The sequence below is a fragment of the Cladophialophora yegresii genome (genome assembly GCF_000585515.1).
Source record: "Cladophialophora yegresii CBS 114405 chromosome Unknown aczIN-supercont1.5, whole genome shotgun sequence".
In the NCBI taxonomy this organism is placed as follows: domain Eukaryota; kingdom Fungi; phylum Ascomycota; class Eurotiomycetes; order Chaetothyriales; family Herpotrichiellaceae; genus Cladophialophora; species Cladophialophora yegresii.
Genome location: NW_006913049.1, coordinates 393,922 through 406,086, shown reverse-complemented (window position 1 = coordinate 406,086; position 12,165 = coordinate 393,922). Strand labels below are relative to the sequence as shown.

The 12,165-nt window shown below is 54.6% G+C and overlaps 5 protein-coding genes across 5 annotated transcripts; 3 read left to right on the top strand and 2 right to left on the bottom strand.

Annotated features, from left to right (window-relative positions):
- Window positions 1-224: 224 nt before the first annotated feature.
- A1O7_06878 (uncharacterized protein) lies at window positions 225-2,084 on the top strand (the record flags this gene model as incomplete). Its single annotated transcript, XM_007760878.1, has 3 exons — window positions 225-504; window positions 563-921; window positions 981-2,084. The coding sequence occupies 3 exons, from the start codon at window positions 225-227 to the stop codon at window positions 2,082-2,084; spliced, it is 1,743 nt and encodes a 580-aa protein (XP_007759068.1).
- A 267-nt stretch (window positions 2,085-2,351) lies between these two features.
- On the bottom strand, window positions 2,352-3,461 carry A1O7_06877 (uncharacterized protein; the record flags this gene model as incomplete). Its single annotated transcript, XM_007760877.1, has 2 exons — window positions 2,352-2,503; window positions 2,594-3,461. The coding sequence occupies 2 exons, from the start codon at window positions 3,459-3,461 to the stop codon at window positions 2,352-2,354; spliced, it is 1,020 nt and encodes a 339-aa protein (XP_007759067.1).
- Window positions 3,462-4,084: 623 nt separating this feature from the next.
- Window positions 4,085-5,769, top strand: A1O7_06876 (uncharacterized protein; the record flags this gene model as incomplete). The annotated part of the gene is made up of 3 exons (XM_007760876.1): window positions 4,085-4,327; window positions 4,387-5,583; window positions 5,638-5,769. 3 exons carry the CDS (start codon window positions 4,085-4,087, stop codon window positions 5,767-5,769), a joined length of 1,572 nt encoding a protein of 523 aa, XP_007759066.1.
- A 2,046-nt stretch (window positions 5,770-7,815) lies between these two features.
- Window positions 7,816-8,994, top strand: A1O7_06875 (uncharacterized protein; the record flags this gene model as incomplete). The annotated part of the gene is made up of 1 exon (XM_007760875.1): window positions 7,816-8,994. One exon carries the CDS (start codon window positions 7,816-7,818, stop codon window positions 8,992-8,994), a length of 1,179 nt encoding a protein of 392 aa, XP_007759065.1.
- A 285-nt stretch (window positions 8,995-9,279) lies between these two features.
- A1O7_06874 (uncharacterized protein) lies at window positions 9,280-12,109 on the bottom strand (the record flags this gene model as incomplete). Its single annotated transcript, XM_007760874.1, has 4 exons — window positions 9,280-10,552; window positions 10,797-10,876; window positions 10,942-11,849; window positions 11,968-12,109. The coding sequence occupies 4 exons, from the start codon at window positions 12,107-12,109 to the stop codon at window positions 9,280-9,282; spliced, it is 2,403 nt and encodes an 800-aa protein (XP_007759064.1).
- Between the last annotated feature and the right edge of the window lie 56 nt (window positions 12,110-12,165).

The following is a 12,165-nucleotide window of genomic DNA, read 5'->3' as shown; positions in this document are numbered from 1 at the left end:
ACGGTGCTCCTGGTCGGCTAGCGGTTGCCAGCAGAGAAGTGACGATGCCACGGCCGCGCTGGGAATACGGGTCCATGGGACGGCTGTGTCGTGGAGTGGCCGCTTGCAAATCACGATAAATAACGAGTATCGCGATGGACGAATGCCGATGAGATTGCAAGAGTTCATGTCGTGCACGTCCTCACACAGCACTGTATTTCATCCGTGGTTGCCTCTTGGTCAACATGGCTCACACAAACGGGTTGTCAAACACCAGTGAGGCTAGCAACCATACACTACTCGACGCCTTACGGAATGGCGGTCAAGTTGAATCGCTTATCGCAGAGAGACCGGTAGACAGTGCCAGGCCGCTCAAGGTGCGCATCGCAGGCGCGGGCGTCTCTGGCATTATCGCGGCCATCAAGCTCCAGCAGGTGGTGCGAGACGTCGACATCGAACTGTACGACAAGAATGAAGATGTCGGCGGCACATGGCTCGAGAATCGCTACCCCGGTTGTGCGTGCGGTAGGTGCTGGTCCTTGATTACCACAAGCCCTTCGCTAACGCAGAACGGAACGAAAAGACATCCCCGCCCACACGTACCAGCTTTCATGGGAGTCCAATGTGGAATGGTCGCAGTTCTACGCCTCGCAGGCCGAGATCCTCAAATACTGGCAGCGAGTAGCCGAGAAGTACGATCTCCGCCGGTTGATCAAGTTTTCCCACAGAGTGATCGAAGGCCGCTGGCACGAAGATGAAGCCAGATGGGAGTTGAAAATTGAGGATCTTGCCGGCAGATCCATCATCACGGAATCATGCGACGTCTTCATCACGGCCATTGGGCTCTTGAATCAGTGGGAGTGGCCTTCCGTGCCGGGCTTGCACAGCTTTGAAGGCAAGCTGATGCACAGCGCGGACTGGGATGAGGGCTACGATTTCAAGGTACAGCCACTGCACTCCTTGGAGACCGACGGTGGATATGCTGATGCCAGCCAATATAGGACAAAAGCATTGCAGTCATTGGCGCCGGATCGTCCGGCATCCAGATTGTCCCTAGCCTTCAGCCTCTGGTGAAGCGTTTGGATCACTATGTCCGAGGCAAGACATGGATTGCCACGCCCATGGCTGCGCAGGAGCTCGAGAAGCGAGACGCAACGGACAGCAGCAACTTCTCGTACAGCCCGAACGAGATTGCCGCCTGGAAGAGCGATCCGGCATCGTACCTCGCGTACCGCAAACAAGTCGAGCAGACTGTGCAAAGTGACCACGAGATCACTCTGCGAGGCAGTCCGATGCAGAAGATGGCCCGCAGCTACTTCGAATCGCTGATGACCCAGCGGCTAGCCAAGAAGCCCGAAATCCTGCAGCACATCCTCCCGGGGTTTTCGCCGCTGTGTAAACGACTCACGCCCGGCCCGGGATACCTCGAGGCCCTGACGCAGGACAACGTGGCCGTCATCCCGACCAAGATCGAGCAAGTCACCAGGACGGGCATCATGACCGTCGACGGCACGCACCGTGACGTGGACGCCATCATCTGCGCGACGGGCTTCAACACGCATTTCACGAACCGGTTCCCAATCTACGGCCTCGACGGCCAAGTCCTGTTCGAGGAGCGCGCAGACGGCGGCCCAAAGACATCCACCTATCTCTCCATGATGGTCGACACGCACCCGAACTTCTTCATGCTGCTGGGGCCCAACTCAGGTGTGGGCGCAGGCAATTTACTCATCATCATCGAACGGCTGGTCGACTATGCCGTGAAGATGCTGGCCAAGATGCAGATCGAGAACATCCGCACCGTCCGGCCTCTCCGGAAGGTAGTAAACGAGTTCACGCGGTTCACGGACGAGTTCCACCAGCGGACGGTCTACAGCGAGGAATGTTCGTCCTGGTACAAGACTGATGGCAGAGTGACTGCGTTGTGGCCGGGCTCGAGCTTGCACGCGATCAAGGCCCTCGAGAGTCCACGGTGGGAGGACTTTGAATACGCCTACGTCGACGACAAGCCGATGGGGTGGTTGGGTAATGGCTCTGCACTGGCGGATCATGATCCGAACGCAGACAAGGCGTACTATCTGACTTCGACGACGTTGCTGTCATGAACGAGGATGATCCGACGGACTGAGGGGTTCCATATCTGTATTGTCTAGAGTGATAATTTTATGTGATGGAATTTGTCACTCGATAAATTACTGTAGCGCCTCATTCCGAAGCCCGGTCCATCATCAAATTGGCATTTCTGTATCAAAAGCCACAATGAGACGGAAGGAACACAAGTGCGAACCATTAAGCACGAGATAGGGCATGGAGAACCTGACTGGCAAGCTGCTACAGTCTACTATCCATACCGCCGGGCAGCACAACCTCACTCACTGCATATCTGGAAATTTCTCTCTCAAACCGGGAAACAGCTTAAAAGCGTTTCCCCAACCGATCTTCTCACGATCTGCGTCATCAAAGCCCTCGTAGGAATTGAACGCGTTCTGCACAGCGGGCACAAGGCTTCCAGGAAGATATGGATCTGTGAGGGCCGCAAAAAACCGGGGTCAGGTCAGCCATCGGGATACAACGAGCAACGTGCAGCAGCATGTTGGGCGACTTTTAAACTCACAATCACTTCCCGTCAAGATCTGATCTGCACCGACGAATTCCTTGATCCCCGCAAACTGCGCATCACTCATCTGCACGGCCGTGTCGTAGTAGAAGCTCTTCAACGCGGCCAAGCTCTCATTCAGATTCCGCCCGCCATGGATCGGTAACGTCGTCTGGACGGCCAATCTGTCGCCCAGGCTTCCCATCGCGCCGCCCGCGTGCGACCAGATGATATTTACGTCCGGGAATTTTGTTCTGGCGTTGCGGAAGAGGAAGTTGCCAATTGCCCGCGTCGTGTCGAACGGGTACTCGATAACGGGGAGGGACATGTTGTACAAAGGAGGCGACACGGCAGGGGCGGTCGGGTGGACAAAGACGGTGGCCTTGCGCCGGTTGAGCTCGGCGAAGATGGGGTCCAGGTCCGGGTCGCCCAGGTAGACGCCCGCGTAGTTGGTGTACATACCGATGCCTTCCAGCTTGAGCGTGTCGAGACAGTAGGCTATCTCGGCGAGCGAGGCCTGAATGTCGGGCAGCGGGAGGATCCCGAACGCGCCGAGCTCGCGAGGGTGCGCCCGGATGTTCTCGGCAAAGTAGTCGTTGATGCGGCGGGCGAGCGGTGCCGCGAGGGCATTGCCCTTCAGGAAGGACACGCCGGGAGCCGTGATGGACAGGATGCTAAAGTTGTAGCCGTGCTCGCGACGGGCGGCGAGATAGCTGTCGATGGAGAAGGGGTAGGGGGTCAGAAACCCGTCGACGTAGAGCGCCGAGACATTGTCGCCGGGGTAGCCGGCGGCGAACAGGGCTTCGCGGTAGAAGTCCGGAATCGGGTGAGTATGGACATCGACCTTGAAGGAAGAGATGGAACCTGCTTGCTGCTGCTGTGCCATTGTGGGCATGCAGGAGATTGACAGGCAGAGAAGGGATGCTCCCAAAGAACGCTTGAGCCAGCTGATCATTGTGAAGGGGCGAAGGTAAACGTTTTGAAAGGGCGCCCACAGTAACACGTTGGAATCAAAGAGTCCCGACGGGCCTGCTGCGAATATCAAGTCCACGAACTACGTTTCTCACGGAAGCTATAACAAGTGGATCTGGCGGTCATTGCGGAGGTAGGGTCTCGTGGGCCGTGGGCCTCGGGATTTCGTGATACCAGGGGAATGGATGCATCCACTGCAGACTGCAGAAGAGGCCTGCTAATAGCGCAAGAAGGCAGTCGAAGCGGCTTGTTTCTGACACAAGATCTTGCTTGCGGGAAAAACTACCCGCAACCATCAACATCCCGCAGGTCCCCCCAGATGCTCGGTCTTCACGGCTTCTCCGCATTTGCCGAAGAGGACCGGGGATTGTAACTTGGGTTGGGTCAATCGCTCGGAGGTACGTGCTGCTTGGACTGACTTATGAAGTCGAGTCTCGGACCTCAACCGCTGCGTCGTGAGTGCGTACCCATGATATCTTTTCAGGACGCCGTGACTGTCAGCCCGTCAGTAATAGCCAATTTCCCAACACTTGCAAGATGGATTCTTTGCTAGCTCAGCTCATCGGACGATCACAAGCTGCAAAGAGCTGGGGGATCCTTAGGCTGACCTTGCTTGGGAGTTTCGGTCTCTTTGTGGTGGCCATATTGGGCTTGTATCAGCTTCTCAAGCCAATCGACAAGCGCCGCTCGCCAACAGGAAGGAAATGGAGGCTCCCGCCAGGTCCGCGAGGTTGGCCTGTTATTGGAGATTTGTTCTTGTACGCAAAAGGTGAAGAAGGCGTGAGTGACACCTTGAAAAGGCTCCTCAGGTTAGGGACATCGCTAATAGCAGCATGCAGGCTCGGGAGATCGCACGGTATGGTGAAATGACAACAACGCACCTCGGCTCCAAGCTCTGGGTGGTGCTGAACAGCAATCGGCTCGCCACCGAGATTTACGCTCGTAAAGGCGCCGTCACCAATGGTCGACCTCACTATCCGATAGTCAGCGATTTAATCAGCCAGGCAAAGCGGTCGGTCTTGTTGCCCGCGGCTGAATGGAGCGAGCGGCGCCGCGTAATGCACCAGCTATTGAGCGGAACGGCCATGACTCGATACATGGGGTATCAAGACGAGGAGAGTATTGCCCTTCTCAACCATTACCTTGACCAGCCAGCTTTGTGGTATCGACATAATTACCGTTATGCCAACTCCGTGATTCATCGCATCACGTTCGGCGAGCGCCCTGACGAGAAGGACGACAAGATTAGAGACGTCACGCAAGCCCAATTCCAATTCTTGATGAACGCGCCCCCACTCAACTTCTGGGACTGTTTCCCGGGGCTTTCGAGGCTACCGATATTTCTGCAATTCTGGCGAAAACGTTACGAGGAGATAGGTCGGTTCACTTACAATGCGTACCACGCTTACTGGAATCCCATCAAAGAAAAGGTCCAGGCCGGGCAAGCTCCACCTTCGTTTGCCAAAGATGTTATCCTCGGCGAAGGGAAATTTTCTGGTTCTGACACTGACAAAATGTTCCTGGCTATGCAAATAACCGAAGCTGGCAGCGACACAACTCGGTTAGCTATCAATATATTTATTCTGGCAGCGGTGACTCACCGGGACAAATTCCTCAAGGCTCGAGCCGAGCTAGATGCCATCTGTGGAAGTAATGCGCAGAGGCTCCCAAGCTTTGGTGATGAAGACTTAGCACCATATCTTCACGCATGCATCAAGGAGATTTTCCGCTGGAGGAGGATTTTCATCTGGACGCCGGAGCATGAGTTGACTCAAGACCTAGAGTTCGAGGGCTACTTCTTCCCCAAGGGCACCAACTTTGTGATCAACCATACCAATATCGCGACCAATCCGGATCTCGTCGAGAGCCCGGAGAAGTTTATGCCGGAAAGATGGCTGGATGGGAATGAACAGGACATACTCAACGGCATCTGGCAGTTTGGAGCTGGCCGAAGAGTTTGTGTCGGATACAAGTTGGCGCAAAAGTCATTGTTCATCAATCTTGCACGGTTGATTTATTGCTTTGACTTCAAGGCGGTAAGTGGGCTTGACCTTCAGCTATTGACGTGACTGCTCTGATCATGTTTATAGAGGGAGCCATTTGACGATAAAAACATCAACCATTTCACCCTGGGCGAGCCATTTCCGGTAGTGCCAACTGTTCGAAGTCCAGCATTCGCAGAGCTCATCAGACAGGCAGCAGTGAGAAGAAAAGACGACTGACTAGCTGGACTGAGCCGCCGACAAGAGCACCGATCATTGCGGGGGTTATCATCCCCATGCGCATGTTGCTGAATAAAGATGTTGTCGTCTTCATAGCAGGCTGCGGGACGCAGTCCCGTTCACGGATGCAAGACGACAAGGACGGTCATGCACAGGACTGTAACAATAATGCATCTCAGAACAGAAAGCTAGCCGAGGATCACGTGCGCTCTGCCAAGTCCGCACAGCAGTAGTCACGTGGTGTACACACTAGCGCTTGTCACGTGTTTTGTCAAGTGCATCACGATTCGCACGACGCTGCCCGGCCTTCATCTTCCTGTGCGCGAGTACAGTACCAACTGCAACTGACCACCATTAATTCAGCATACTGCGCAGTGGCCATCACTCTTTCAGGCTGAATAATCCTCTCGCACTCTGCCTCAGGAGAAACGCTCCCCAACTCGGTCATGGCTGGCGTGGCGTGGCTTTCTCGCACTATTGGTTCTTGGCGCACGAAGCGACTCGCCTGTAAAATCATCGCCCCTGGGTTGGTGCCGATCTTCTCAATCTCCTGGTCTATTCTCAGTGCTGACTCACGGCAACCATTTGCTCTTACTGCAAAAGTGATAAGATGAGTCTGAATGAGCCAAGGATAACATTCGCCATGCAGCATGCATCGTCTTGCATCCGTCAGTTCGCATGTCCAGCCCCGACTGTGAGGAAGCCCCACGTCGAAAACGGCGTTCCGCTAACGCAGGTACAACCGCCGACGACAGAAGCGTCTCCACTGCCTGTCAACCGCGTGGAGATTGAATCCTTGCCATGGGCGACTCCCTCGTCTCGAGGCTTGGTCGGGACGCAAGTGCGATCTGAAGTTACAAATCTACTGTGGCGGGAATCAATATCTTCACAGTACTGGACATGAAGATCATCTTTGAGCAAGTCGCAATAATACGAGTACACTCGCGGAAATTCAGCATCTTGTCTTTCCGCTCTCCTGGCCTCCTCCTGGTAATGGGTTGATGAGATGGAACACCTACAAGCGCCACAAGCGCCACCAGCTGCACAAATTCTGCCTTTTCCGAAAGAAGCGCTGATGATTTTCCACGCCTTAACGCCCAGTGGGGCCAGCGCCGGTTCCTCGTGGTCGAACTAGGCCGTGCGCATTCCAGGCGTTACCTTTGCTAACGCTGAGTGGTAAGAATGCCGCTCAGATACTCTCGGTAAATCAGCCTCAGTGAAGGCGTTTGACTAAAGGAAGGTAAACATGTGCTTCTGCTTGCATGCGGTTGTCGACGAAGCGCAACGATCGCCAGCGTCAACAATAGTCCTTTATTCTCCGAACATGACAATTGCACATTCCTCTCCTGCTACTTACCCACGTGAACATTCCGTGTATAGCTCGCTCGCGCACCGCGACGCAAGTCAGGAGTCGAGATTTGATGATACTGAGACAACTATCGACACCGGAGCCGCTCAGTGAGACCATCTAACTTAGTCCAGAACTGTCCAGGACTCGAAGTGGAACAACAGCCTTGAGCTTCATCGGCGGAAGATCAGCGGGATCAGCATCCCGTACCGGCATTCGACACGTGCGTCAGTTTCCCCGGAGTCTAGATCGGGGTGATCAACAGATCAACGGATCAGGAACATATCACACAAAGTAAAATCCGCATACTCGGTGCTCGTGCAACACTTGGGACAAAGAGATCTCTGTTGCAGCAGGCGTTGTCCAGCACCGCCATCGACGCGCATCTCAGCCATAGCAGCCATCTATGCCGCCGCCACCGCCGCCGATGTGAACGAGTCGGAGCCTCTGCAACGAGCCCTATCTCCCTCTGCTGCCTTGAGCACTTCAAGGCGTCCGTTCTTTATCCACAACCGCACAACATGGCATTTTCTACCATGCGTCGATCACGGCGGCGCAGCCAGCCCTGTATAAGCCCAACCAAGAAGACCAGGAGAGCGTCAACAACGCATGTTCGCATACCGACATCAATATTCCAAATAATGATACCAGTAATACTATTACTCCTGTGCATACTGAAACCGACGTGCGCACAAATCATGGAAATTGAACCTCAAATCTACGAGTCACCATTCTTCCAAGAGCTGGCCGTCACAGGCGAGATACATATCGCCCAAGGCCAACCACCGGCCCGCCATGACATATATCACGACCTGGTAAAGCGGCAGGTAACCGACAGCAACGGCGATAGTGACAGCGACAGTGACAATGAGGGTGGAAGCGTCGTGCCAACGACACTCGCTGAACCCACCACAATTGCGACCTCGACCCCGACCTCGATCTCCTCGGTACCCACCTCCCCAGAACCAACAACCACTTCCCCTTCCCCCTCCATCACCACCGAAACGAAAACCTCAGATGCAACCCCCGGCGTCTCAACCTCGACATCCCCCTCTGTCACCGTGATCACCACACCCCTCCCGACCCCCTTCGACACCTCCCTAGGCAGCAACTTCACGACCCCGTCCTGCCCACAATTCTTCTCCACCTTCCTATCCAACACGACATTCCAGTCCTGCGTCCCCGTGTCGCTCCTCTTGCAGAACTCAAACTCCTTCTTCCGCGCCCTCCGCTCAAGCACGCTCCTTACGCAAACCCTCGAAGCAGCATGCAGTGCGCCTCTAGCAATCTGTTCGCCCCTGATGGCCACCCTCGCGGCGCAGCTCCTCGACCACGCAAACTGCGGCGACGACTACAGCCAGCAGAATCCCCTGGTTGTGCAGGCGTACGCGGGCCTCGTGGCGTACGAGCCCGTCTACCGTGCGACGTGTCTCAAGGACGGGTCCCAGGGCGGGGAAGGGAATGCGGACGAGTCCACCACCACTAGCAGCACCAGCAGCAGCAACCTGAAACAACCGTACTGCTTCGTCGAGGCGACCACCAACGCCAACAACTCGGCCGACTTCTACCCCTACTACACGGCCATCGGGCTGAGCATGCCCCTGACAGCGAGGCCGTCGTGTTCGGAGTGCCTCAAGGAGACGATGGATATCTTCGCGTCGTACGCGGAGAATGCCGCCCAGCCGCTTGCCAAGACGTACTTGACGTGCGCGGCGCAGGTGGACAAGAGTTGCGGGAGCGGGTTCGTGAGCACGGATGTGAAGGTCGGGAGTGTGGAGAGTCCGAACGCTGCGGCTGGGATGGGCGCGTTCAGTCCCAGTGTGCTCTCGCTGGTTGTGTTTGTGGGGTTGATCGCGTTGGTGGTTGGGGTGTTGTGATCAAGAGTCTGGGCAAGGTATTGGGTAGGAGGCCCGCGGAAGTACAACCCTGGATACTGGATTTGGGTTCCAGAGGTTCATGAGCAGCAAGGCGGGCGGGGACCACCACAAAAGTGATTATGGAGTCTGGCTGGGCGGGGATTAGGGCACTACAGCACTGACCATCAGGGATGAGTTACTTGTCTTATCTTGAGCGAAGGCGTTTGGGCGTTGGACGATTGCAATGATTACAGTGCCTCCCATTTTCAGTATAAATGTGATATATCCGCATCCTCCTCAAAACGTCTAGACTCGTGCGCGTTGGCCTTCCCCTCCCACTGATGGTCTCTCCCTGAACGGAGTCTTCTTGATCCATCTGTCGAGCCGAGCTCGCGCTATAGCTGTACGTTCGTGGTCCGTTTCTGTCATGAGTCGGACGCATTCTTCCATCAATGCAATCCCTTCCTCCCGCCTCGTATCCGCCTTGATCATCCTCGCTAGGCCCTCCATGATGATCAGCGTCTTACCGTGCTGTTCTCCGCGCGTCTCTCTGCTAAGGGCGAGGCATTTCTCCGTCAGGCTCGCGGCTTCGTTGACACGCCCCAGTCGTTCCCTGGTGATAGCAACGTTATACATGCTTCCAAGCGTCCTATGGTGCTCTTCCCTGAACAACCGCTCGCTTCTCTTCCAAGCAGTGGCAAAGAGTTGCTCTGCGTCCACAAGCCGACCTTGCTTGCTGTACGTCTCCGCCAAAAATGACATGATGCTGAGCGTAAGAGGGTGCTCTCCCAGCACCCTCTGCATGGTCTGGAAGACAGTAGTGGTCAATTGCTCCGCCTCCACAAGTCGACCTTGCTTGCTGTACGTCTCTGCCAGAAGTGACATGACGGTGAGCGTATCAAGGTGCTCTCCTCCCAGCACCCTCTTCATGCTCTGCCAGACAACAGTAGCTAATGGCTCTGCTTTGTCCAGTTTGTTCTGTTTGGAGTATATCCACGCCAGACAGGACATAGTAACGAGCATACTACGATGCTCCCCTCCAGTAATCACCTTGTCCGCCTCCCCAACACCTACCAACAGATTGTCGGCATCATCGAAACGGTCTCGCTTGGTACGCAATACTGCCAACTGATGCATACTTGGGATGGTGCCAGGAACATCCGCTCCCAGCGTCTCTTTTTGACATTCCATCGCCGCAGCGAGCAGTTTCTCCGCCTCGTCCAGTCGTTTCAGGCGTCGAGAGACAACCGCCACCCCACACATACTTCGAAGGGTATCCGCATGTATATTCCCGAGCTTCCTCCGCCTTGTATCCAAAATATCCTGTTGTAGTTTCACTGCTCCCTCACGCCGATCCTGGAACTGGTGTATCATCGCAAGCACATCTATGGCTCGGAGTGTTTTCCGGTCGTCCATTCCCACTTTTGCTGCTAACCCATCTAGAGCTCGCTTAGCATATGCTTCCGCTTCTTTGTTCGGATAGGGTTGACATTTAACCAAGGCGTCGGCAAAATTGTAATATGACCAGAAACACGCAACAGGATCGTTCGTTGAGTTACCGTCTGTCCAGGCGACAACCCTACGAAATACGTCAACGGCGTGTTTACACTGTCCTGCCGCAAGATAGCAAGACTCCACATAACTCAAAAGCTGAAAAAGCTGCTCTTCATCATGCAATTCCTGCGCAGCACAGATCTTCTCTGCATGGGGCGCGGGAATGTTTGGTGCAACTTCTCAGCTGCCCGCGCGAACCAGGTTCTCAGGGAATTCTCGTGTCGAAGCCAGTTCGTGTGGCTAAATGGACTAGCCGGTGCATATCGTACAACGAGGTCGCGTGGATATCCTGCCGGCGTTGCTGCTGAAGGAAGGCATAGCCCGTAAGGACACCAGCAGCTTTAGCCAACTGGTTTTGCGTCATCGTCGTTCCAGCTAGATTAATTGGAAATAGAGATTGAGGAATAGCTTTACATTCGAGACAAGCCAAGAACGCAAGCAACTCTCCAGCAATGGGTTCCCCTTTTGTATTTGGGTGAAAGAAATGAGCCAGGTGGTAGATATCGCGTTCCTTGTTCCTCTGTATCTGTAATCATCCTCGAAGTCTTCACTCAACAATTCGATCGTGTCCGTTTCCGTAGCTAGTAGCATTTTTAGGAACTCGTCAACTGTAACGTGTTCGTTCTCGCTGAAGTAAGCGGCGGCTTGCGCGACGGCTAGGGGCAGACAAGTAAGACAGTTGATCAACTCCGAGGAAGCTGCGGGATCCCCATCGACAAGACCAGGTCGAATCAATAGATTCTTGAACATGGCGAGGGCGTCTTGCTCAACCAGTTCTTGCAATTTGACAACGTACTTCTGCGCCATCTTCGTCCCGACTCGATGATTCCTGGTCGTTATTAGCACAGCACCTTGGTGACTGAAGGGCACGTAGTCCATCAATGGAACATTTGATTGTCCGTCGCTCGGTTGTCTGGATGTCCAAAGCTGCTCATCATCTGCATGGTCAATAATCAGTAGCCATTCGCCTGCCTTCTCCGAACCGAAGTATTGCTTCAAGATCAATTTCAAGTCTTCCTTTCCAGCAGGAATATGGGGGAGCATCAGAAGCTGCGCAACTTTGAGGCAGTCTCTTTCGAAACTGGCCAGGTCTGTTCCCTGCAACCAAATGATGGAACAACTTGGACGCTTTGTCTTGGCCCGGCAAGCAACCTCCAAGGCCAGTCTCATCTTCCCTATACCCCCAAGACCACCGATGGCGACTTTGCGATATTGCCCAGGTGTAAACAGCTGGCTTTCCACATCGACTAGCTCTGAAGCACGGCCAAAGAGGTCGTCTCTGAGGTGGAAGGGTACGAACCACCAGGGTTGAGGGCTGGTCTCTGTAAGTTCATCAGTACTCAAACCAAGAAAATCGTCACGACTCTTGCGGGAGTTGAAGTGGCAAAAACTTGACACCGTATCAGGCGTCTGTTGGGGCAATGCTCTGCAAGGTCTGACCTTTGGCGGGTTGATCAGTCCTTGGCACGATCGTGTGAAGTAGAGCTTTGGGATACGCAGCTGCCACAGCCGCTGCGTATGGTTGCCAGTCTTTATTCTTCTGCGCGTCGCCATAGTCGCAAACTCCTCGAATAACTCCCATGGGCAGATGTCCGCAACGCTGGCTGCTTCCATTTCCTGGCCAATGAGGTCGTATTC